The sequence below is a fragment of the Agrilus planipennis genome, unplaced genomic scaffold (genome assembly GCF_000699045.2).
Source record: "Agrilus planipennis isolate EAB-ADULT unplaced genomic scaffold, Apla_2.0 scaffold186, whole genome shotgun sequence".
In the NCBI taxonomy this organism is placed as follows: domain Eukaryota; kingdom Metazoa; phylum Arthropoda; class Insecta; order Coleoptera; family Buprestidae; genus Agrilus; species Agrilus planipennis.
The window spans coordinates 99,232-124,362 of record NW_020439023.1 but is presented as its reverse complement, the minus strand read 5'-3'; the positions used below and the strand labels follow the sequence as shown (position 1 = coordinate 124,362).

General features: G+C 35.6%; 1 protein-coding gene across 3 annotated transcripts in view; it reads left to right on the top strand.

Annotated features, from left to right (window-relative positions):
• The window catches only part of LOC108738301 (Down syndrome cell adhesion molecule-like protein Dscam2), a 75,743-nt gene extending 50,620 nt beyond the window's left edge, over nucleotides 1-25,123 (top strand). The window contains exons 4-22 of one of the 3 annotated variants that reach the window (XM_025976360.1): nucleotides 3,460-3,726; nucleotides 5,084-5,346; nucleotides 6,034-6,964; nucleotides 10,527-10,820; nucleotides 11,117-11,236; nucleotides 11,762-11,938; nucleotides 12,005-12,433; nucleotides 13,358-13,525; nucleotides 14,489-14,751; nucleotides 16,402-16,612; nucleotides 17,343-17,498; nucleotides 17,552-17,796; nucleotides 17,854-18,460; nucleotides 18,693-18,986; nucleotides 19,689-19,823; nucleotides 19,956-20,266; nucleotides 23,216-23,288; nucleotides 23,516-23,674; nucleotides 24,357-25,123. In XM_025976360.1, coding sequence (XP_025832145.1) covers nucleotides 3,460-3,726; nucleotides 5,084-5,346; nucleotides 6,034-6,964; nucleotides 10,527-10,820; nucleotides 11,117-11,236; nucleotides 11,762-11,938; nucleotides 12,005-12,433; nucleotides 13,358-13,525; nucleotides 14,489-14,751; nucleotides 16,402-16,612; nucleotides 17,343-17,498; nucleotides 17,552-17,796; nucleotides 17,854-18,460; nucleotides 18,693-18,986; nucleotides 19,689-19,823; nucleotides 19,956-20,266; nucleotides 23,216-23,288; nucleotides 23,516-23,674; nucleotides 24,357-24,733 — 5,480 coding nt within the window. In that variant the 3' untranslated portion in view covers nucleotides 24,734-25,123. Of the gene's footprint in view, nucleotides 1-3,459; nucleotides 3,727-5,083; nucleotides 5,347-6,033; nucleotides 6,965-10,526; nucleotides 10,821-11,116; nucleotides 11,237-11,761; nucleotides 11,939-12,004; nucleotides 12,434-13,357; nucleotides 13,526-14,488; nucleotides 14,752-16,401; nucleotides 16,613-17,342; nucleotides 17,499-17,551; nucleotides 17,797-17,853; nucleotides 18,461-18,692; nucleotides 18,987-19,688; nucleotides 19,824-19,955; nucleotides 20,345-23,215; nucleotides 23,289-23,515; nucleotides 23,675-24,356 lie in introns of all 3 variants that reach the window. The other 2 variants (XM_025976359.1, XM_018471667.2) reach the window with 2 other exon arrangements.
• The last annotated feature ends 8 nt before the right edge of the window (nucleotides 25,124-25,131 follow it).

Sequence of the window (25,131 nt, the reverse complement as noted above, 5' to 3'; positions counted from 1 at the left end):
GTAAAATCATTTCTTTAGTTAAGCTGAAATAACATAAGAATAGGTGACACCGAATTTGAATCGGCTTCATTACTTTCCAGAGGTTTCCAGTTAAAAAAAAATGCATCTATATTTTATCTATAAAAATTTCCTCAAAAGGAAGGCGACAAATTTAAGTTTTTCAGTACGACACATTTCGTCACCGATTTTATGAAAACATTGAAAAACTCTCTCAGAAGTATTGCCGCCGTTACAGATGACCAGCGATGAATTTACTTTTACTTTCTTTAAACACCAATTACAGCTTTTTAGATGATTGTTACTATTTTAAATTTTAAAGATGTCCTATGAAACCTCTGTAAATTTAAAATAGTAGTGAATTAAAAAGCCTGGATTGGTGTTTAAACAAAAGTAATAATAAATTCATCGCTGGTTACCTGTAGCAGCGGAAATACTTCTGAAGTTCTCGGAAGATGTCATAAAATCAGTGATGAAAAGTCAAAATCTTACCGTACCTACTTAAATTTGTCGATTTCCTGAAGAGAATTTTTATAGATAAGTGCAGTTTTCTTTAACTGAAAATCTATGAATATAGAATTGCATTAAAAGCGCTGGAATGACCTCATTTTTGATTAACTGTTTTTTATTTTGGCTAGGTACCTACAAATTCTTGACATTAGAATTATGTTTCATTTTTTATCATTTCCTTAAGACAAACATATGTGTGTGAGAAAAATTTTATTAACATATTGTTTTAAATAGCAATAATTAAGGGGGTTGGGAGAGAAGCAGATGTGGACAAAAGGGGAAAAGCTCAATATTCAGGTACCTAGAAACTTTAAAATTGATGATGGTCCTACAAAGACGAAACAATACGAAATGACACCAGTGTTCTGGGGCTGAAATAATTGTAATTATTTATCTTTTAATACGTGTAATTATAACTGAAATAGATTTTTCGAATTGAAGAAAATCCAAAGTTTTGATTTTTTTTAAACACCTCATACACTTGAAAGGATTCATTAGGTAACTTTGGCCCCATTTAAGCGTAATTGTACCTCCTATGGTTTAGGAGAGCTCCATGCTGACATCGGATTTCAATCAACGATATTTTCGTTAAGTTCCATGGACGTCGTTTTAAATGTTTTTAGCAATTCTTCGGATGCGTCTTCAATAGGCAAATAAGCAAAAGCTACGAGTATGCTAATGTGCCGTTTGACATAATATATGATAGTGATATACGTTGACATTAAATCAATAAACTGTAATCAAAATTATATTTACCGTAGGGTAGGTTCACGGTCTGTCCTGATTTCGCTTTTGTTTACTTCCGCTTTTATCCATGATTCTAATTAAGACGTTTTAGATAATTTATTTTTCGTAAATTCAATTTTTTCGAGCTGGGAAGTTTAATAAATCAGACGGGTTTAATTATAAATTAACATGCTGTTTTTATAACTTTTGAAACGGAGTTTTCAAGCTGTTTTACAACCACTATTGAATGAACGTTGGTGATATAGATATGGGTTACGGAAAAAAAACCCTTAATCAAAAATGAGGCCAGGTTGTCAAAAAAGTTTCAGTAGAGAGAGAAGGAGAATGACAGAGAGAGAGAAAAGAAAAATCGAAATGATGCTTGAATTTTCAGTGGAACAACGTTTATCTGCCTTTCGTTATACATATATTAATTAATGTTTTAAAACTTTCCAAGTTTCTAAGCTATTAAAAAGTTTGCATTTCGTGCCTGGCAGTATCTACTTGTTTTCTCTTCCCGTAGGAAACTTTTCTGGATGTTAATTTAACTTCAGTTTTCAAGCTGGAATATTCCAGTTCCTTTCTAGTCTTCGTGCTCACAAATTGAGTCTTTGAAAAGGCGCTGCTTTTCCTTTTATCATTCTTCATACATTTTTTTTTCTTTTTAGTTTCATTTTTGGATGGTGCGTACTTGCTTTCTACCTTCTTACCTAGTACTACACAGTCGCGTCTCCGCCAAGTTATAATTTCTTTTGAGATGCATTCTTGCGAATTAAGAAATTGAGATTAATGATAACGTTCCTGCCGTAAATTTATTAATCCGAAAGTTAATTTTTGTGCATTTCATTAATAATCACGAAAGAAGACGAAAACTACCAGACGCGCTTTGAAATTTGTAAAGCGGAGGAAATTATAAATTAGTGAACGCTTAAGTTTATAAAGCGGTTCACCAAGATATAGTAACAGAACGAATAGGAATTGCACAGGTAATATTTGCTCCGGTGAAATTATAACATGCTTATGCTTTGTTCCAACAATTCGAAAACGAATACCTTACCTAATTACTAAGATAAAAGAATAATAATTTAAGTTCCCTTGTTTACCGAATAAAATAACAGAGCAATTATTATTAGGTTTCTGAATTTGTGTAGAGTGGAAGTGAAAACTGAGAAAATGGGGAAAAATTTTTCAATTCAAAACTTTTAAGATTACCTTTCTTTTGTCACGCTTTTTGTTTTGCTACAACTCGTACATGTATATTATACATATTTTTTGAAAACAATTATTAAGACTGATCTTTGCTGTTTCAATTGATGCTAGGTACCATTAGCATTATGATTTGTATCAGTATTTGTGATTAGTGGGTTAATCACGAAGAACAAACATCGATAAAATAAAGTAATAAATTTATGAAAATGTGAAATTGCCAGAGCAAAGCAATATCAAACAGTTTTTCTCGCTAAGGATTCTTTCCAGGCGAAATGGAAGTAACCAGCAGGTAAAGGTAATGGGATGCGAGTTTCATACATAAGACATGTGGGCGTCCCTAGTTTTTACCCAAAATGTTAAAGGAATAAAAATGACCACAAGAGCGACCGACCTTTTCAGAATGAAAGAGAGTGGGGAGTTGTCTCTATCTCTTCATAAAATTTTCTTTACTTTTCACAAGTCAATTTACGTTTATTGCGAAATTCGGGTCAATAAAGTGTAAAGTTATGCGATTCGGAGTCGAAATTTCGAAGACCAACATTCAAGCATTTACGTGGCAACCAATTGTCTTCAGAAATTTCCATTAATTAATAAACTAACTAACAAAACCTAAAAAAAACCCAAACTGCAATGTTATTCGATGCAGCACATCGACATTATTCAATCACTAAATAATACTCCTTTATGTGTTGATTTGAATTTACTTGCTTAGCCTAGAGTAAGAAACCTAGCAATCTTCGAGCGTCAAATCTCTCGCTCGACGATATCGTTTTAATAAAGTTGTATGGATCTTTACAAAACGATGGTACACTAAACGATAAATGAATGGAGTTTATGGAATTTTACGCATGTTTTGTTCATTCCTGAAATTGTAACCGAAAACTGAAATTTTAAATTGTTTTATTCACGGCTAACTGATAGATGGACAAACAGACAAACAAATCCATGCTATTATATATTATTATCCCAATTTGAATTGATTCTGTAGGGTCGTACAACCCTCTTGTTTATTTCTAGTCGTAAAACAATCCTACGACGTTCAAGTGTACGACGAATACGTCATTTCTGGAAACACTGCGGTACTAAAGTGCAAAATTCCAAGTTACGTGGCCGAATATGTTATGGTAACGTCCTGGATTCAGGACGGGACGAATAACATCTATCCTAACACGGACATCGGAGGAAAATACATAGTCCTTGGGAACGGTGACCTCTACATAAGTAACGCAGGACCTAGCGATGGCTACAAGAATTACGCCTGCCGAACTGTGCATCGACTTACAGGTAAAGTGATAGGCAAAACCAATCACTTAAACGAGACTTTTAAAGTAAAAATTACGAGTTTAAGACAGATGGAACGTAAGGGTGGGGAAACTTACGATTAGAAGTTGGTTTATAGTGTACAGAAGTAGAGGTAGTTTAGAATCTCGTGGGTCATACAATATGAATACCTACAATAAAGTCCGTCCTACCGCATTTTGTGGCCCAGGACATTTTAAGAATACCTCTGGCATAACTATTAGAATTATTGTAATATATATAGTATTTATAGAAAGAGCCTTACCTTTTGCTCACAAAAATTGAAGCAATTCCTTCAAGGTATATGCATAAAAAAAAGGAAAAGGTTTTGCTTGGAGGGTTTGCCTTAAAGTAAAAGGTTTTACATAATTTTTATTTATCAAAAACTAAAGGATTTGCTTCTAAAAAAAAGGAATCCAGGTTCACAACAACTTTTCTCGCTCTTTTAAACTTTACGTAGCAGCTCAGGAATCACACAGCTTGTAACACAAAAATTTATGTATTTGTAGGACTGTTTTTGTGTTAAAATCTATCTAAAAGGTCTTGTATAAGTAATCCTTAGTTGTGTGGTCCCACTGTTGTGCTTGGTATGGCTGATACGGTACATTTATGTACAAGAAAATACTACAATTCAAGACGTACACCACAAGAATCAGATTTTAAAACGTTATTTAGATTTGAGGAGAGAATATCGTGTGGTTGACGGACCACTTTATTGCCGAGTATCCCGAAACACGTGGAGCAGCCATGTCACCTGTATCGAAAATTAAAAATATTTATGAATTATTGTGCGAACCATTTTAAATTTACTAACTTTCAACACTGCACAAGTAAATCAGGAATGTATTAAATAAATAAAATAAACAGCTGGTACGGAACATACATACGTACGTTGATTGCATAATGCAAATTTCAACTTAGGGTCGAATCTGTACCTTTTACTTTATTAATCCGAAGCATTTCCTTGCAAGGAAAATGTATAGATTATGAATACGAATTGTAGCAAAAGCTTTTACTTCTACTTTTACTTGAAAGTAAATGCTTTATTTTTATAAATACGGCCTATTGTCAAACAATAAATAATTCACTATATGTCTTCCTTTGTTAATAGTAGAACAAAGTGTTGGTTAAAAAGGAAAGGAAAATTATTTGACAGGAACTACTTCATTTTTGTTGTTAAAATTTTGTAAATTTTTTTTATTAGTCATTACAATGGTAATGATTAATGGAAAATATTTCTACTTATCACAAAATGAATGGATAACGAAAAATTAATGTATTATTTGCAACCCAGCTTTTCTGGCACGTCTAATTGATTATTTATAAATTGTGTAAATATCAGGTGAAATTCAACTAAGTACATATCCAGGAAGAGTTATAATAACCGAGCCTAAAGGGAGTGTCCAGCCGCGAATCACGGTGGACAAGTACAATTCGCGACGGGCTGTTATAGGGGGTGATGTAACACTTCCCTGTGTCGCCCAAGGTCATCCTGTGCCAGAATATCATTGGAGTCGCGAACTTCAAGATCAGACAACTTCCGTGCCCGTGGCACTTGGAGAAAGGATCAGCCTTATTGCTGCCGGTCTCCTTAAAATATCTAAGGTAGGATACTGATTTAGTAGTCAAAAATGGGATAAGTAAGAACATAATAATTTAGTTAACCACAAGAGGGTAGCTTTCTTTTGTTATTGTATATAGAAGGCATTCGGAAGTATCAACACCAGCATAAGGTCGCCAGTCCTAAGACTGAATGGACACGCACCTCCACTCTTTCCTATCCTGAGCTAATCTTCGCATTTCCCTAAAACTAGACCATCCTACACTATTTGCGAACAGTAATCTAATCCAGTTAATGAGGGAAAGTTGTTGCTGTTGTCACACCCCCACAGCAACAATTTTCCCTCATTAACTTGAGGTAGTTTATAGTGGGAAAAAATTAAAATGAATTTTCACATTAATACATTCGATATCATCCCCTATTAAATGTCAAAGTGGTTCATGTATATAGTATTAAAAGGTTGTACCGTTTTGCGACATTCTTTCGTTTCTTTTAAGCCTCACATTTCATGTATGTGGAAATATAAATGATCTTAATAGGATTTATTAAAAAGCTTGCCGGCTATTGCGTTTTTTCTTTTTAATTCCACCTGCTAAGTTTCCCTTTTGTAATAGCCATCTCATTCGAATGCCATTAGCAAATTACTTTCCGGTGTTTATTCAGCTGGTACCCATTTCCGGAATTAATCTGACGATTAGCATTAAAAATCTGTCGACGTATTCCCGTTGCAGGTAAGATTAGAAGACCGAGGTGTTTACATTTGCCACGCGAATAATTCCGCGGGGGAGGAAAGCGTGAGAGTAACGCTCGAGGTGACCGCGCCTTTATCGGCTCACATGCAACCCCAAACGCAGACGGTCGATGTGGGGAGAGAGGCGAGTTTTCATTGCGTGATCGGGGGATATCCGGTGTCTCAGGTCGCGTGGTTACACAATGCCAAGACCATCGTTTCCGATGCCAAAGTCGAAATACAAAACGACCTCCCCAAACTGACCATCAAACAACTGTCGAAAGAAGACAAAGGAATGTACCAGTGTGTAGTTAGCAACAATTGGGATCAAGCAGAAGCGATAGGGGAATTAAACATAGGAGACGCCGGTCCTGAATTAACTTACTGGTTTTCTGAGCAAACCCTTCAACCTGGGCCTACGGTATCATTAAAGTGTGTTGCTAGCGGTGCTCCTCCCCCCAGATTCACTTGGTCACTTGATGGATTTCCTATTCCCGATAGTCCTCGTTTCCTTGTTGGCCAGTACGTTACTGTACAGGACGACGTAATAAGCCACGTGAATATAAGCAACATCAAAGCCGAGGATGGGGGTGAGTACACTTGTACGGCCCAAAACAGCGTGGGAAAGGTGTCCCATAGTGCAAAAGTTAATGTCTATGGTCTTCCATTTATCCGTGAGATGCCGAAAGTTGTCGGCGTGGCTGGGATGGATCTGGTGGTGAAATGTCCGGTTGCTGGTTATCCGATCGAAACTATCTCGTGGGAAAGAGATGGACAAATCCTACCGATTAACAGGAGACAGAAAGTTTTCGCTAACGGCACGTTGGTTATCGAACAGACGCAGCCGAGTGAGGACGCCGGGACATACACGTGCCAAGTTCAAAACAAACAACGGAATTCGGCCAGACGTAATGTCGAAATTCGAATTAATGGTAAGAGTTTGTATGATGTCCACACTAAAGGTCTTTGACATTTGCTCCCTTTTTAACGCAATCCGAATGAAATACGGGAAAACTTTTCAAAAATAAACTTCCACTTAAAGTTTTTCTCAATAAGACAAATCGTACTGCTTAACAGTGGCGGTCGGTGCACAAGTCACAGTCCGATAGTTTCGTTTCTTCCAAGGAGTCGTTCATAAAATAAGTTCACAAATAAGGGGGAGGGAGGGGTTTTGCTTAGCGTAACGAGGTAAGACAAGGGGGAGGAGGGTCTAAGGAAATGTGTCCTTCGCAGTGCATCAATTTTATTTTAATGTTTTTCTTAACTTGGCAGTTTTTAAAATTTTTCATCACGATAGAAAGTGATTCTCATTGCTATTTTTAATCACAAGAAATCGATTACAGGGGTGGGCAAGCTTTTGTAACGTAATATTGGTTAGGGGGGGGTCACTGAAAGTGTGACTTAGCGTGACAACACGGAGAAAACTAAATTTTTATGGGAACGCAAAAATTTTCGATTGTAAATGACTGAATTTACCGTTTACTCGATTTTAACTTGTTTTTTAAAAATTATTTCAAGTTTCTTAATTATTACAACTAGTTCATCCCCCCTATCGGTTACTGTGAGCTCAAACTGTTAGCACCATTGCTTCGAGTGGTCGAAATTCACTTTTGTAAACAATTTGTTTAATCACTATCTTTGTATTAAAATTGTTTGAAAAATTACATTTAAAGGAATTGTTTGTAAATAGGTACGCAACACATCGTACACTTCAGCATAAGAAATTGCTAATACTAACTACGTAATACTACTTTGTCGTGTGCTGACAGCACTGACAATTTGTTTAATCACTTCCTTTGTGTTAAAAATTGTTTGAAAAATTACATTTAAAGGAATTATTTGTAAATAGGCATGCAACACATCGTACACTTCAGTACAAGAAATTGCTGATACTAACTACGTAATACTACTTTGCCCTGTGCCGATAGCACTAATAATTTCTTTTATATGTAATATTAATGATTTAGTAAGTACAAAGAAAAGCGATAGAATGGTTGAAAATATTTTCAGTGTTTTCCTTATTGAAAATGGTTCATCCCACAGAAGCCGAGTATTTAGTACATATTTTGTGCTATTTGTCTTTTAAACACAGTTACACAGAAGTTGCTATTCGTTTTGCGATAATTTTTTTCCGCTATTATAAAATAGTCAACTGAGGGAACATAATCCTTGTATTGAATATGTTGCTAGTTAGATTGTGTTTCGTGATGAATTTAGTATAGAGGCACACCTTTATACCACACGGACTATAAACCACTGCCTCTAAGTTCGGTGTTCGTCACTGTTAGCATGTAACCGAGTAGTTTCAAGCACGAAAGCATTGTCGTCGATGCCGTGGTAATATTAAATTAAGTTTAACTGTTGGATAAGTTCCGAACAAATTAGAAACTTACCCGGTTCGCGCGAAGTTGCTCCAATAGATCATAGTTGTTTCGGAGAGCAGTATTTCGGATTTTGTATAATTTCTTCCGAAATGCATAAATCCACCGACTAACGGAGCTCCAAACAGATATGGTAACTCTTCGCCGTGGATACAACCCTGGCGCTGAAAGGAATATTCAATATCGTGTTAAATTTATTGGGAATATATTAGTAACACTATTAAAGCATGGAAAAGACTTCATCAACTATGTGACTTCTATTATTATAAATATTCTGCAAAAGACTGAAGAAATTCGTTGTTAAAAATATGGCCTTAGGTACCTAAAAAAAACTATACAGCCATCCAATAATTTTCGTCTTTTCTTGAAGCAGAAATAAACTTCNGGATTTTATTTTTACAAATTCGGGTCTAACTTGTCATTTTTATTATTTTCGCTTACGATGCAATGGGATAGTGAGATAAATTGTAAACATCGCTTTAATATTTAAGTAAATTTTCCTTTTTCATTTCCTCCGTTAAAGGTGGAGGAAAGGGTCCAAAAAGGGAAATGTGACGTATTTTATGGACGACCCCTAAGGAATCTGTATCCTGTTACTTTACTCACATAAAATTGCGATAAATATAATATTTCAATACGTGTGCAGGATCTAACTGTGTTAAGATAAGGACTTTTGATACACGTGTCTGTTTGTAGAGTGTCGACTGATTTTCTAAAACTTTGAAATAGTCATTTCGATCTAATCTAGGTCTACCTTTACCCCTCTTAATTCCTATTTCTGTTTCTAAAATGTCTCTAATTAGCCCTCACTGTCAGTGGCGTAGCAAGGTACTAATGGGCTCGAGCACGAACTCTTTAGTATTCCAACCCCATCTTGTAATCCCACCACCCAATAGAAACGACTTTTCATGGGAAAGAACGACAGTAAACACAAATAAAAGAAATTCTATATTCAACAAGTGAAACAAATACAAAACAAAACTTTCCGAGTATTATAGACAGATACGACTAAAGAAAGGCTACAACAAACTTAGTAAAATAACATAATTATCAATATAATTCCGATATTCGTATCAATATCTCTCGCAGAATTCCCCAGTGGGATTTAACATCTTAAGGAGAACATTCTTATCGAAAAAATAACAAAAGAAAACAGTGGTGGCAAGCATCTTCACAAATAGATGAAGAGCAGCGAAACATAGAGAAGAAAAACATACCTTATTAATAATAGAACCCTCCAATATCTTACAGAATATGTTCCAGAGAATGTGCTGAACAATATGAATATTCAGCAAATACGAGCAACTAACTTGTACGTACAAAGAACATATTGGAGCAGTTGACCCGTCTCTATTTCTTCCTTATTTGAGGGCGCCTATTGAAATGTTGTACTCACTTTGTGAGTAAAACAAATCTCGATACTATTCAGAAAATAGCTTACGAGAACTTCACATAGCAAAATGTTCGATTAATTCCTCAATAATAATTTTCGATGCGATTTCTGGTTGTGTTGCTGCCAAGCAAGATTTGACGAACGCTCTTGTCCGTTGGAATCACCGATAAAGTTGCTTCGATTTTTGATTTATTGAACGTTCTTTCAGCGGTGGCTGAAAAAATTGTAAAAAGTGAGCTCCTTTTGGTCTTAGCTCCTAGCATTCGCGATTCTCCGCTCATAGATTGCTACGCCACTGTTCACTGTATTCCATTCGTGTAAGCCGTCACTGTTGGTTAATACCCTCTTCAAATTTTAATACGATATTAGAAGATTTTTTTTTAAATAATAAAGTGCACTTTTGAAATTAATAATTTGATCTCATTCTGGTTCGCTCGACCAATAATTACACTGTCAGAAGCACGACCGTGTGAAAACATTATGTTGTCAATTGGACTTTTCGAAGCTTTGAACTTGTTGTAGCATGTTTAGATAAATTGCCCTAGCAAAGTTCGACGACGGATAAAGTTCATAAATCACAAAATTTGTCAAAACGTAAACCGACCATGTGGTTTATGTTACACTTTCGTTTTGGATTTTCACTAAAATATTTCAAGGATCAGCAAGTGTTTGTCAAGCCAACGAGAAACTATCAGGTTTTTTGAATTCTTGTTGTTCCAGTTCCCCCGAAAATTTTACCCATCAACCCAATGACCGATGTATTACGAGAAGGCATGAGGGCTCCCATTACGTGCCAAATAATGGAAGGAGATCTTCCCATCACGTTCCGCTGGGAGAGGAATGGAAAGCTTATTTCCAACAACATAAGCATGGGCACATCAGTTAGAAGAATCGATGAATTTTCGTCATCTTTAATATTGGAAAAAGTAACCTCCATGCACAGCGGAAATTACACCTGTATTGCAAGTAACGTGGCTGGCGTGGAAAAGTATACGGTTCCCCTGTCAGTTAACGGTAAGTCTTCCAGAAGAAAGAGAAAAATTTTCGCGGCATGCGATATTTTGGCAATAGACCAAAGTATGGCATAAGAGTAATGTTTTGGCGAATCGTGACTGCTTCCAATACATTCCAACAACAGTTTAAATAAATTAACCTCAATGCCCCACAAGATCTCAGACCAGTATAACTGAACCCAATTTGGCAAAATTTCAATACTTTTTTGATACTATAAACTTTCTTTAGTAGGAATCTTTTCAGAAAATTTTCTTGGACTTTATAGAGTGTCATCAACATTTCTCAATTTTCTTTAGTTCCTCCACGATGGACTGTAGAACCTTCAGATTCCAACGTGGCTTCAGGTAAAGAAGCCGTCATTCACTGTCAAGCAGAAGGATATCCGCATCCAACCATAACATGGAGAAAAGCTGTAGGTGGGTATGTACAGCACTTTCCAAGAATAAGGAAAATACTTGACAGGTGCAACATAAGTATAACAATTTCGGGAACTTGTAATTTCTTTAATCCATTAAATCCATCAAAATAAATGGCACTTCTTTTTGTCAAGTCTTTGCAAAGAATTAATGTTTTTAAGTGGAAATGTTAGATTCAAGTAACTTACTGGATTAGCGTCGCAAAACTTTTGCTACACGAGCATTCAAAACCAAACTATTAATAACCTGTGGCCTCCAATTACAAATTTGATTTTTAGCTCGTTGTTTTTTCTTACAATTAATTTCCTACTACCAAAAACTTTGTTTGAATATGATTTCAAATTTCGATAAGTAATTAAAATTTCTCAAAAACTAGATTTTTTCAGTAAATCGAAATATTTAATCGTTAATCTTTAAAGAAGAAATAGTCAAGTAAGATATCCGAAAATGAAAATAGATCCATGCTCATAAAGCAGTTTAAATCAAAATGAGAAATAATAGACCCAAAGTACCGTTTGTTTTAAGGAGAACAGCATCCTGGCGAATATAAAGAGTTCATCTTCGACTCAAACATTCAGCTACAACCCAATGGTTCTATAATATTCAAACACGTGTCAAAAAACGACGAGAGCCACTACCTTTGTGAAGCAAAAAACAATATCGGAAGTGGAGTCAGTAAAGTGATCTATTTAAAGGTTAATGGTAAAATAGAAATAAACTAAATTGTTGTGACACTTTGCCTTTCAAAAACTGTTCATCATTTTCTAGCGCCAGCTCATTTTCCATACAAGACGAAACAAGTACAGGTGGTAAAAGGTGAGCAGGCTCATCTTCAGTGTTCTGCTGTTGGCGATACACCCATGGAAATAATATGGCGATTGGATGGACAACAGATTACTGATCAAGTGGACAAGAGGTACGACATAAGGGAGCAGATATTGGCAGAAGGGATGGTATCGGAATTGGGAATAGAAAGGACGATCCGTCAAGACACAGGAACATTCACATGTTTTGCTTCGAATGCTTATGGACAGGACGAGATGAATGTTCAATTGATCGTTCAAGAGATTCCGGAACCTCCGAAAAATGTCCGAGTCACGGAGCAGCTGTCTAGATCGATTGGCTTATTGTGGTCGGAACCGTATTCGGGAAACAGTCCTATCATTAATTATATAGTGCAATATAAGCTAGGATCAGGTAGGTCTAAAGGATGATATTAACACTATTAGGTCATTTATATAGTATGTTCGCTGTCTCATTCATTTATCGACGAAGAAAACGGTGTCCCTAAAGCCGGGCCCATACAACATGTCGCAGGCAATTTGGTTTTGAACAACAACTTTTTCGAGCACCAGTTGAACAAAGATTTTTATAAGAAATTCAGTTATGTGATTTCTTTAAAACATGTCTACAAAAAATAAGACATTAAGCTTTAGGTCAACTATTTATCGAATGTTCTAGAAGTGGATAGCGATTCCGAACTTATTAGTTCTCATTAGAACTTGGAACAACCCGAAGTTCCTACATAAAAAGCAATTTTGTATAACATCAAGGTACAGATAATATATCTCCGCATCTACTAATTTTTACTGCTAATTGTACTTTTTCATATTTCTAAACTTGAGTTTGGTCACTGATTTATCGATAATATGATGAAGAGCTTGGTGTCCTTTATTAAGACTAAGACCTTACTGTTCTTTATTAATTTAGTTTGCGTGTCTGCGCTAATAATAATAATAAAAGATGCCTTCATAAGGTCCTTATTACACATATGAAACACTAAAGTTTGCCGTAAATATTTTAGGTCAACGAAATTACATACTGAAAAAAAAAGAAAAGGGCAATAACTTGTGACAATAATTCCAAGTCTGACCTCTCAGGACGTCAAAATCTTTAGATTGAAATAAAACAATACAGCCAAGAGAGCAGCCATTTCTGATTAGCTATCTTTTATCACTGTAAAAAAACCCTGACATCATAATCGCTTCAGCATATCTAAATTTAAATTTGAAAATCTTGATTTTGCTTCTTTTATTTCGAGTACATATTCCAGAATAACATCGATTTGATGAATAGAAAATGAAAAATAATACTCCCATAGACGATTGCTTTTGTTTCCAGATGTGTGGCCAACACAGCCAGCGAAAGTTACTATACCAGGAACGGAAACTGCAACCACTCTTGAAAATCTGCAGCCCGCTCAAAATTATCATATCAGAATTCTTGCCGAAAATAGGCTGGGATTAAGTGAACCTAGTCAAATTATCCAAGTTAACACGCTTGAAGAAGGTAAACATAATTCATTAACCTTACTCCCGAACATAGAGATTTTTTTTAAATTAAGTAATTTATGAAAATCAAATACAAAAATTGGTATTTTTCCATTCACTTTTAGGAGTGTAAATAATGAGTAGTGCTACCCTCAATACCCACTGCTCCCGCTGGTAATTCTCTATTCACTTTTGTTGAAGAAATACCCACCTAAGGATTTTTTAGGGGGCAATACTATTCTCAGCACCCACCTCTTTAGCCGGTATTTTTCTTAAATATTCAGGTGGGTAATTACCCACCTACGGATATTTCAGGCGGGTAGTATACTATTCACAGTACGGATCTCTTCTGTCAGTATATTTCCCTTCACATTTTGCTCGGCTTTTCGGGTGGGTAATTATCCACCTACGAACTTCTCAGATGGGTGATACTACCCTCAGTACTAACCTCTTTCACCGGTACTACCATCCACATTATGCACCTCTTCCGTCAGTATTTCTCCATTTACTTTTTGCTCAAAATTTAAATTGAGTAATTATGTTACTATGAACTTTTGAGATGGGTGGTACTACCCACAATCACCACCTCTTCCACAGGCATTTCTTAATTCACTTGTTGCTCAAATTTTCAGGTGGGTAAATACCCAGTTACGAACTTTTCAGATGGGTGACACTACCCTCAGTACTAACCTCTTTCACCGTTACTACCATCCACACTGGGCACCTCTTCCGTCAGTATTTATCCATTCACTTTTTGCTCAAAATTTAAATCGAGTAATTATGTTTCTATGAACTTTTGAGATGGGTGGTACTACCCACAATCACCACCTCTTCCGCAGTTATTTCTCCATTCACTTGTTTTTCAAATTTTCAAGTGGGTAAATACCCACCTACGATTTTTTTAAATGGGTGGTAGTACCACTACAAAACCCACCTTTTCCGCCAGTCCTGTGTACTTAATGTACAACTGCTTTTTCTTCAGCACCAAGTGGATCTCCGACGGATATAAGGGCGGAAGCGAAAAGTTCGACTGAATTAGTGGTGACGTGGGAGCCTCCACCGAAGGAATCGTGGAACGGTAATCTTCTGGGTTATCATGTTGGATATCAAGAATTACCTAGTGAAAGATTGGTTTCTCCTACGCAAGGGTATGTCTTCAAAACTGTCGACGTAAGAGCGCAATACAGCGGAGAAGCTGTTCTACAAGGACTTGCCAAGTTCACATCGTACAACATCATCGTGCAGGTAAGGAAATAACAAATTAACACGGAATGATGTGCCGTTATCGAAAGGGAGCTACTGGCGTACTAATTACGTTATCACAATCTAACGATTTCTGTTGGGAATTGTACCTAATTAAGCGAACGTTAAAAGGAAATGAAACTGAGGCAAGCCACGAAATTACCTAATCAGAAACCTTTAGTATTATCCTCTTAAACAATTAGATATGTTTCAGGGAAATAAAAAATCCGTTTTTTGATTAAAAGAAAAAAAGACTTCATCAAAAATTGCACCGACAAATAGAATATTCGGGGTTTTATAGATAGAAATGGAAACAATATGAAGGGGACAGGGTAACGTTCTTATTCATAATGTATATATAGATATAACTTTCAAAACAGTATGGTATTCCGGCAAAGCCAGTCCTTTAATTAAAACCCTCAAATCTGTTAAAGTATAACAGAATATATATCGATTCAATTTAATGAATGTGATCTTTAATTTTATTTTCCTGTCAGAAACGGAATAAACAATGATAACCCCGGCGCATTCATCAATTATCGTTATGTGACAATTTTAGCTATTTGTTAGATATAGGGTGATCCTCAGCTAGAATGTTCTCGAATATCTATCACTGTCCTTAAGTAGAATGTTCTAGAATGAAGTGGATCAGAAGAATCGAGAAAGTTCTGGAATATTCGAGGAACATTATGTTTTAATGGAAGAGCTGGACATTGGCACTACATTAGGGCATTTTCATAGACGTATTTCGACAGAATTGTCCACCACTCACCCTTTTAGAATAAGTGATAATAAACCAACCGAAGTGGATTGTCGTTAGCTAGCGATGAGCAAAATTGATCTTGGTCTTGCAGTTTTGGTCTTGGTCTTTTGAAAATGAAACATCAAAACCAAAACCGAACAAACAGAACTAAGACTAAAACTAAGACCGAATAAGCAAGATCAAGACCAAATACGCAAGATTAAACTAAACATTATTGCTTCCAGTGGATTTATGAGTTAAACTGTTTGAAAAGCAACTTTAATATATTCTTTTCTTGGAATAAAGCATTTTTAGTATTTGAAATTTTCAATTTGTTTTGCTAGATTTTAACAGTAAATATAAAAAAAACTATTTGAGTCTTTTTGATCTATAAGAATGTCCCCTGAGTAAGGATTCTTTGTTTCTATGCCTGGATAACGCATAGTTGAAATATAGAGACAAACCAATTTTTTATATATCTTTTCCTTCTTATAGTACCTTGTACTATTTTGTTTGCTAAAAAGTGAATTTATGCATTGAGGGAAGGGTAAATAACTCGAATTTTCATAACCCTCAATACTATTGACACTATTTTCTTTAAAAATCATGACAAGCTCACAAAAGTATCAGATATAATGAGCAAGACCAAATGTAACACGCAATACCAAGACCAAGACCGAAACTAGACCAATACCAAGACTGGGACAGTCTTGTTTTACTCATTACTATCGTTAGCCAGATAATAAATAAAACCCACAGCTGCTCAGAGCAAAATACCCGCATTATGAACCCTCATTCATTCTCGAAAGCTAGTTGACAAATAACATTGACCTTTGCAGAGGGCTTAGCAAAATCCTAAACCGAAAGCCAATTAGAAATACTTAGCTCGTTGTTTTTTATATCGTTTTAAGGCGTACAACAGTAGAGGTTCCGGACCGGCTTCCGAGCCAATAGTTGCCCAGACTTTAGAAGATGCTCCTACACTGCCTCCTGAGAACGTTCAATGTTCTGTCCTGAGCGCACAGAGTTTGCACATATCATGGGAACCTCCGCTTCCCGGCGGACAAAATGGAATTATACAGGGATATAAAGTGACTTATCATTCAGTTAGCGAATGGACAGGTTAGAATATAACTGTTAACATCCTACCAACAAAGTATGACAACTCAGAAAGTTTCAATTTTACTGGAATTGTGTACAACAGTGGTGCCCAAACTTTTTTGGCTCTTTTTGTTTTGGGTAAATCCTCTCCTCAACCACTCCTCTCTAATATTAAATTGCTACAAAAAAAGCAATTTTCTCATCACTAAAGCTTCAAGTCATGTTTCATAAACATTTAAGTTTTGGAAACTTATTTCATACAAAATTTATGTCTAAGCATTCTTGTGGACAGCCATTTACATCTTATTACAACCCCAATTTTTGTTTTGGTTGATATAGACCCCTAGCAGTCCAAAGTCAACTCCCAGGGGTCGATAAAAACCACCTTGGGAATCACTGTTGTGCTTCTGACAGGTTTTAACTGCAGCGTACGAAATCTAGTTCATCAGTCGATTCTGTTATCGGAAAACTTTCAAGTTTTTAAACTATTTCATCTAAAACTAAACGAATTATAGTTCTTATTTTACTGCCGGCGAAAGTATCAAAGTTTTATGACACAGAATGGCAGCTAATAAACATATCTTCGGAATTCACCTATTTCCCGTTTAATAACTTCGACCTAATTTTATGACAACTACGTTTGGCTTTAATAACTTGTTTTTGCCGTTTGAACATTCAAAACACGTATCTTTACATAGTACCTAAATATAAAGCACGTACAATTCAATTTTACAATGTCTACAATTTTTAGACAATGACGATCAACAGACCAAAGTTATCCAAGCTACACGCACAACCGTAACAGGTCTTAAAAAATATACAAATTACAGTATCACAGTGTTAGCATACACTTCCAGTGGAGATGGTATTCGCTCTTTACCTATTTACTGCCACACCGAGGAAGATGGTAAAAAATAATTTGTTTGCAATAACAAATTTTTTATTTGGCGCTATATTTAGTTCCTTCGGCTCCTGCGGACATCAAGGCTGTTCCCAGTGCCCTTAATAAAATTCTCGTCTCGTGGTTGCCCCCGAAGCATAGCAATGGACCTCTAGCAGGCTACACCTTTTATATGAGTAGTTTAGAGGACGGTAGAGAAGCAGGTACGCATAAAAAGACCTTAAGTCCTACCATGGAAATGCATGAGGTCACTAGGTCACAAGAAACGGCTACGTATCAATTTTGGGTTTCCGCTTTCACAAAGGTTCGCTGCTTTATGATTTTCTCAATTTTGTTGCCTTTATTTCTGGCTATTTTTCAGAGAGGAGAAGGTGAAAGCACCCATGTCGTCACGGTAACACCATCCAGCACAATCCCTGCCAAGATAGCTTCCTTCGGGAGGGAAATAGTCAGTGCTTGGAAGCAGGACGTCATTCTTTCCTGTAAGAGCGTTGGGATTCCCCTGCCCGAAGTAAAGTGGATGCTAAACGAACTACCCCTTGAGATTGGGGGTAGAAGATCTCTAACTCCTGATAAAACTTTAACAATTAAAGACGTACAACGAATAGATCAGGCGAATTACTCATGTCATGCCGAAAATAAGCACGGCAGGGATATAATTACGTACTGGTTAAAGATTTTGGTACCACCAGATCCTCCCATTCTGAGGGTAGTGGAGACCCATTCCGATAGTGTACATCTACGATGGACTGATCAAAGAAACGGGGAATCTCCCATTCTGGGATACGTAATCAATTATAAAAGAGACCATGGAGATTGGGAAGAATTACAAATTCCAGCAAGGACAGATGAACACATTTTACGGAACTTGTGGTGTGGTACGAAATATTTACTTTATATCACTGCTATTAATAGAATTGGAACTGGTCTACCATGCGATATTGTTACTGCATATACAAAAGGAACTGGTAAGTGCAATACCAAGTAGACCGTCTTTCAAATTGGTAAACTGGTGAACTGATGCTGTCTTGATTCGGGTCTAAAGACCGTCGTCGGTCGGAGTTACAGTCCACGTCCAGCGTAGGAGATGAAAGGACCTACGAAGAGGCTCGCCACTCAGGACAACATCAGTTTAATCATCTTTATCAAATTAATATTTTGTTTGTGTTTTATCTGGTCGCAATGGTGAATTTTTTTCAGTTCCGATAAAACCGAAACAATCTCAATTATTAACTACTAATGCCACCACTGTAACCATCTGGCTCGATTCTTGGGGCGATGGCGGTTGTGGAATTTTATATTTCATGGTTGAATATAAGAAAAAACAACATCCATCGTGGCTTGTGGCGTCTAATCACATAAAACCTAATGAAAGAATTTACAGCATTCCGGACCTTTGGCCGGCAACCGAATATGAACTGAGAATTACAGCTTTAAATAATGCAGGGGAAACAATGGCTTTGTATAATTTTACGACATTAACAGTCCTAGGGGGTAAGAGAAAATGTAGTTTTTACACTGCAAAGGAAGCTTCTTTATTAAATGAATGCAACAAATCAAAGCTTATCTATATAGGGCGAAAAGCTGTTTATTCTTGCAAAGTCAATAACCCACGTTTCGTCTTTATTTATAAGACTTCAGTAAAGTGTATGCAACCCTATAACATTGTTAGTTACTAATAGTGGTTAATATGCAATATTAATTTGATATCTTTTTTTTTCGATTTTTTATTCACTATAAACATCCTCAGATTAATAAGGAAAATATTTTTGTTGCTGTCGTCACACCCCCGCCCGGAATCGAACCCGGGACCTTTGGCTTTATGCACTAATGCTCTGACCACTAAGCTACGAGAGATGACAACAGTAAAATATTTTCTTCATTAATCTAAGGAAGTTTGTAGTGGATAAAAATCGAAAAATTATTTCAAACTAATATTTCATTAAAGTGTTTTTTTTTTTTTGGTAAATACCTTGATAATGCCCTGCAAATAAGGTCGATATATCGGTTAGTGATTTAGCAAGGATTAACAACTCTTCACCCTACTTACTAGAGTAGATCAGAAAAACTAAAGTACAATTCTTAAAACTTTAAAATCATCAATGCATTAGTTTCCATTCGTATAAGTGTGGGAAAAATTTCCTTATTAAATCCGAAAAGATTTATATAAAAACAAAATAATTTTCTTCATTCCAGTTGAACCAGAAGTTATTCCTCCCGTGTCTCACTCGGAATATCAACCGTTTTATGCCAACACGAGGGTAATACTCCCTATAAGTATTTCGATAGGCATCCTGTTAGCCTTAATAGCAACCATATTTTGGAGAAAGAGTAAGTTATAAGCAATTCAAAACCCTCGGGTTTTACTTGCCCTTATCAGTGTCAACTCCCTAGTTACTTATGGGGAATTTATAAAGTATTTTATTAGTTTAGCTTATTGATTATTTTCTTTATTCGCTACAGAAATTCAGCAAGAACGAAGCAACAGAAACAACAGCGGAAATAATTTGGGGGAGTCCCCGTCTATGGCCCAAATCCAGAACAAGCAGAACCGGGATCAGCAATATCTCGCCGTAAGGGTTGGTCGTGGGCAACAGCCGCTCTCCCTAAACGATTCGGACAACACTGGCACGTACAAGACGGAATCTGCGGATTACATCGAAGATATATGTCCGTACGCGACGTTTCAGCTGTCGAAACCTTCATCGGGAGCACCAGGGCCTTACAGCGAAAGCTCTTACAGTGGAAACATCTACAGCGGTCCGTACCATTCGGTACGAGGCTCTTTTGTTTATCATGATGTAAAACCACCACCAAGTTCATCTAGTGATAAGTTTAAGTTATCAGGACATGTAAGTCTTTATTTTCATTTTTGTTTTGTTTGCCATGATTCCTTTAAGATTAATTTTTTCATACGGGAGGCATTCTTCGTCAAATCTACCCTTTCTATTTTGACTTTAACAATAGGTGTTTTGTTTGTTTTAGAAGTTATATTTTCGCTGTATGTATTTTGAAGCTTATTCTTTACACACTTTTGTCGAAAATGTAACAAGGTTTCGTTTGGTCTATTTAAACGGAATTAGAAGCTCATACAGTAAAAAAACCGCGAAGAAAGACATGAAGATGAAGTTTCTGATGAAAATAAATATTTATATTTTTTGTCTAAAAATTTACTGCATTACCAAAATAGGTACACATTCAAATCACTATTTCTTTTGGTTTTCTTATTAGATTTTAGGTTCTAATGTTTTACAGAAAAAAAAAATAGCAGTTTTTCCGTTAGAATTACTCAATTTTTGTCTAGTTCAATAATATTGAATTTTAGTGGTCGTATATGTATAATGACGTCAACTAGCCTCCATCTTTAACAAATTGACCAATTAATACGGGTAAAATCGTACAATTAAAGCGAAATGTATTCTAAACAAGTGAGTTTTTTTGTTTTTGGTTGAAAAGCGCTGGAATATTTCGTTTCTATGTTCCAAATGTAGGTATTTAAATCGCAATTACTTATAAGTATGCGCACTTGGATCGCGACAGTTACTAATAGTAAATGCCACCATAAACGGGGGACGCAGCAGTTTTAAAACCGAATTACACGGCTTTTGGATGCCATTGCACAGTTGTAACGATATTTAATTCAGTGCTTTAAAAGCTTTTTGCTATCAAACCGCCTAAAATTGCCGGATTTTAGAGTGGCAGTACTTAATGGCTAATTAGGCACATGCTGAATTATAAACGGAGCTTTTACTGAAATGGTTTTATAATGTTCTGATGGTAATTTATTCAAAACAAATAAAAAGGGTTCGTTTTGGAAACGTCTAACTTCTCCCGATCGTAATTTGCCTGTGTGGTGCGCTTCAAATTAAAACCATTTTGATATGTCAAAACAGATTACATTAACATGAATAAGCATTCTAGGATGGATAATTAGAAGCACGATGACTGAATATTTCTTAACGAACGAATGATAATATTCGTTTATTTTAATATAAACCTATAACAATAATGGGATAATTTTTCAGCTGCCCAAGGATCTAAAGGCAGTTAAAAAATTAATTTTATATCGCGATTCGCACTTTTTGGGCGCTGGAACTACAAATAAAACATTTTTTTATACAGTAGAACCTCGATAAGATTAAGACCAAGGGAAAAGTAAAATAATTTGAGTTATTGAGGTTTTTACCTACTAAGGGTTTAAGTTTAAGCTTTAAAATTATGGATTTCCAGTGACTTAGCAAACTCTTCAGCTTTTTCCTTTAGTATAGGTCCACTAACACTAATGTTTTTACATATTTCTACACTGTCTAAACCATGTAAACAACAAGCATTTTTCTAAATTAGGAAATTCAGCAATTCTTCACTTTTTACGCAGAAAACTTTCTCCCGTTTCAAACCACTTTCCACTGCTTATTGAGGTGCGATGCCCAAATTATTCGTTTAAGTTACAGAGGGTTTTTATTTTAAGTAATAGAGGTTTTGGACTCCGAGGGGAAGGGAACACAAAATTTTATGAATTTATAGAGGTTATTACGTTATCGAGGTTTAAGTTATCAAGGTTCTACTGTATATGGTGGCAAATTCACAGCCTGGATCTATCGTGGAACACCCAGTAGGAACAAAGTTTCTTACGCTATTTGACAATATTAATTATGAATTTTAGTCAAGGGATTTTGTAAAAAAAAAACACTGGCAAACATCGTGTAGATAATGAATACTTTTTCAATTGCCCAAGGATCTAAACGAAATTAAAAAGTTTCGCTTTTCAAGTAATTCGACCTTTTGGGAGCTACGACTACAAATAAAGGATTTTTTTAATATGATTCAAAATTACAGCCTGGATGTGTGGTAGGACAACCGGTAGGAACGAAGCTTCCTACGTTATTCGACAATATTAATTTTATAGATTTTACGTATACCTGTATACAGTATTTCTACAAACTACTAACAGTTTAGCTTCCGGAGCTTTTTGGAATGATTCCTATTATATTTACTAGATGACAGACTAATCGAATCTATTTCGTCAGTTCTCTCTCTCTCTCTTTGCAAGCAACAAGTAAGAGGGAGAGAGATGTCTACTAACACATTAGATTTTTGGCCAGACTCAGGGAAATTTCCCTAGACCTAGGGAATTTATAGCCAGCACTGTAAAAAAGGGATTTTTTATATTTTAATAACAAAAAGAAAAAAGACATCCTTTTTTCTGCCAAATGAATTTTTTGTTTTTTTACCAAATGAATCTCCGGGGAATTTAAGGAAATTTCGGTAAAGAAATAGTGAATAAAAACAAATTAATTCATCGCTGATTTAAGACACCATTAACCAGACCATCTGAATCGACAATGGGGGCGTGCTGATAAGGTCCAAAAACATCATAATCGCCCTCTACGTCTGGTAATTTTAATAAATTACTGACGGAGAAGTTATGCTGTTTTTATTTCTTAACGTGATTTCGAGTAATTAATCAATAAGGGGTGAAAGGGAAGTGAGATTTTTAACTAGGTAACATTTAAACCTTACCAAATCGTTATCATAGTGATTATACCTAAGTTATGAAACTATTTTTAGTTAAGTACCTGGCTAAAAAAAGCATTCATCTATATATTAAACATGATTTTTCCTATACGTCGTATTACCAGGATTTAAATAAAAAGTATGACTAACGTTATTGTTACATTTACACTTTCAAAATTTCCAATATATCATAGCCTCCTCTTTTTCAGAGTAAAGAACCTGAATATACCAAAGTTAGAAGAAAAGGAGGAAGATTAAGGGACCCTCATTCGGAAAGTCAAGGTAAAAGACTGTTTACTTAACGCGTGGCGCTTACTGCATGAAATTTTAAATTATTGTATTAGTTACATATTGCTAGTTTTAGTATAGATTTTTATTCATAATAATTATATTAAATGTAAATTGTTAAATTAAAAGGTTGTCACAAAAAGAAACCTGACTGCCCGATTTTATCGTTAAGATAGTAAATTAAAAAAGTAATAAACAATAACGTGTCTCTCGTGTTTCAGAATCTGACAACCTTGGCAGTACTGACTCGGAAGTTAAGAAGATTTTAACTTTACATATGCCTATTTCAGAGTACGATACCCTTGGCAGCGATTCCGAGGGAGACGCTGAGGGTGGTACGGCCAGTCAAGAACTTATGTCCTTTCGACAAAGGATAAGAGGTAAAATTCACCAAATTTTTTCATTACATACAACAATTTATAAAACTTACTATCGGGCTTGCATACCGAGGTTTTTACACCTCAAAAATTAGTTGTAAAGTAGGGTGGCGTCGCCGAGGGTGGGCCTAAATTATTATTATTAAAACCATTATTCCAAGGGGTTAAAGTTCAAAAAGGCGAAACGTCGGTTGGAGATCACGTAACAAATAAAGAACATTTCACCCCTTTTTGGTGGTTCCTTTTTATTGAAAAAATGTTAATATTATCAGTTGAAGAACCGATGGACAGCATCCACCAAAAAATGTAAATTTATACGGGGTTTTTATTATTTTTGCTTACGACAAAATTATTATTATAAATATTAACAAAAGTAGGTACCTTATTATATATTATTTCCTCTCCCTCTGACTAAGTATAAATAGGCGTTTATTTCAAATAAATGGGGATCGTATCGTGACACCCTAAAAAAACTGCTGGCGACGCTACTGGTCAAGTAGAACGTTTTCAAATACTTATTATTTCTTTTGTTTAATCATTTGTGCTAAGATAAATGGTAGAAATTAATTTTTTCAAAAATATCTAGGCCAAGTCAATAGACATAATTTTTCTTCCCTTTGTATCATGTAAATCAGAAGTAAGTACATAAAGAAAAGCAAAAAAAAAGAATTCGACATTATTAAAGGTGGTACAGAAGGATCGACTTCATCGTCTGAAACGTCTCCCCCGTCAGGAAGTGTCGGTAGAAAACCCTACCATCACTTCCATCATTCGCACCATCACCAACATCATCAATCGCGAAAAAACAAAGGAAAACAGTCTTCGCAATTGAGCAAGAGACACGTACGAAGTAGTAGCGGCTATTCAAGTCACAACGAAGAGACCACTTTTAGTATCTCCCACGCACCGAGCTTCAACGAAAGAATCAACCCCCCGAGCAGGTTTTCCGATATAAGTTCTAGAGATTTTAGCGAGCCCGAGTGTGAAAAAACAGCCCATCCCAATAAGAAGAATAAAGGAATGTCGAAACTTAATAGAGAAACGTTTCAAATAAACGTTTAATAAATAATAATTTAAAAGGATTATTATTAATAACTAAATAATTGTAAATGGTCCAAAGGAAAATGAAATAATATCGTTGATAGAGAGTTGAAAATCCAAGGTAAAATCTGAGATATTCTTACAGTGAAAAGTTTTTGAAATCATTTTACTAAAGTTAAAGATATACCACATACTTAATGTGCTTGCACAAAATGTTTTATTATTGTAATACGCTTTTATTAATATATTATTGATAAAAATGAAGGTTCGGAGATTACAAAAACATCTACTGTAAAATATCATCAGATAGTAGAAGCTAAAATGCACGAAATTTCCTTTCTTAAGTCAGTACAGTAGTGAAACGAAATGAGATACCTACAAAGAGATTTCTTCCTATTATTTTTAGAATATTAATTAAA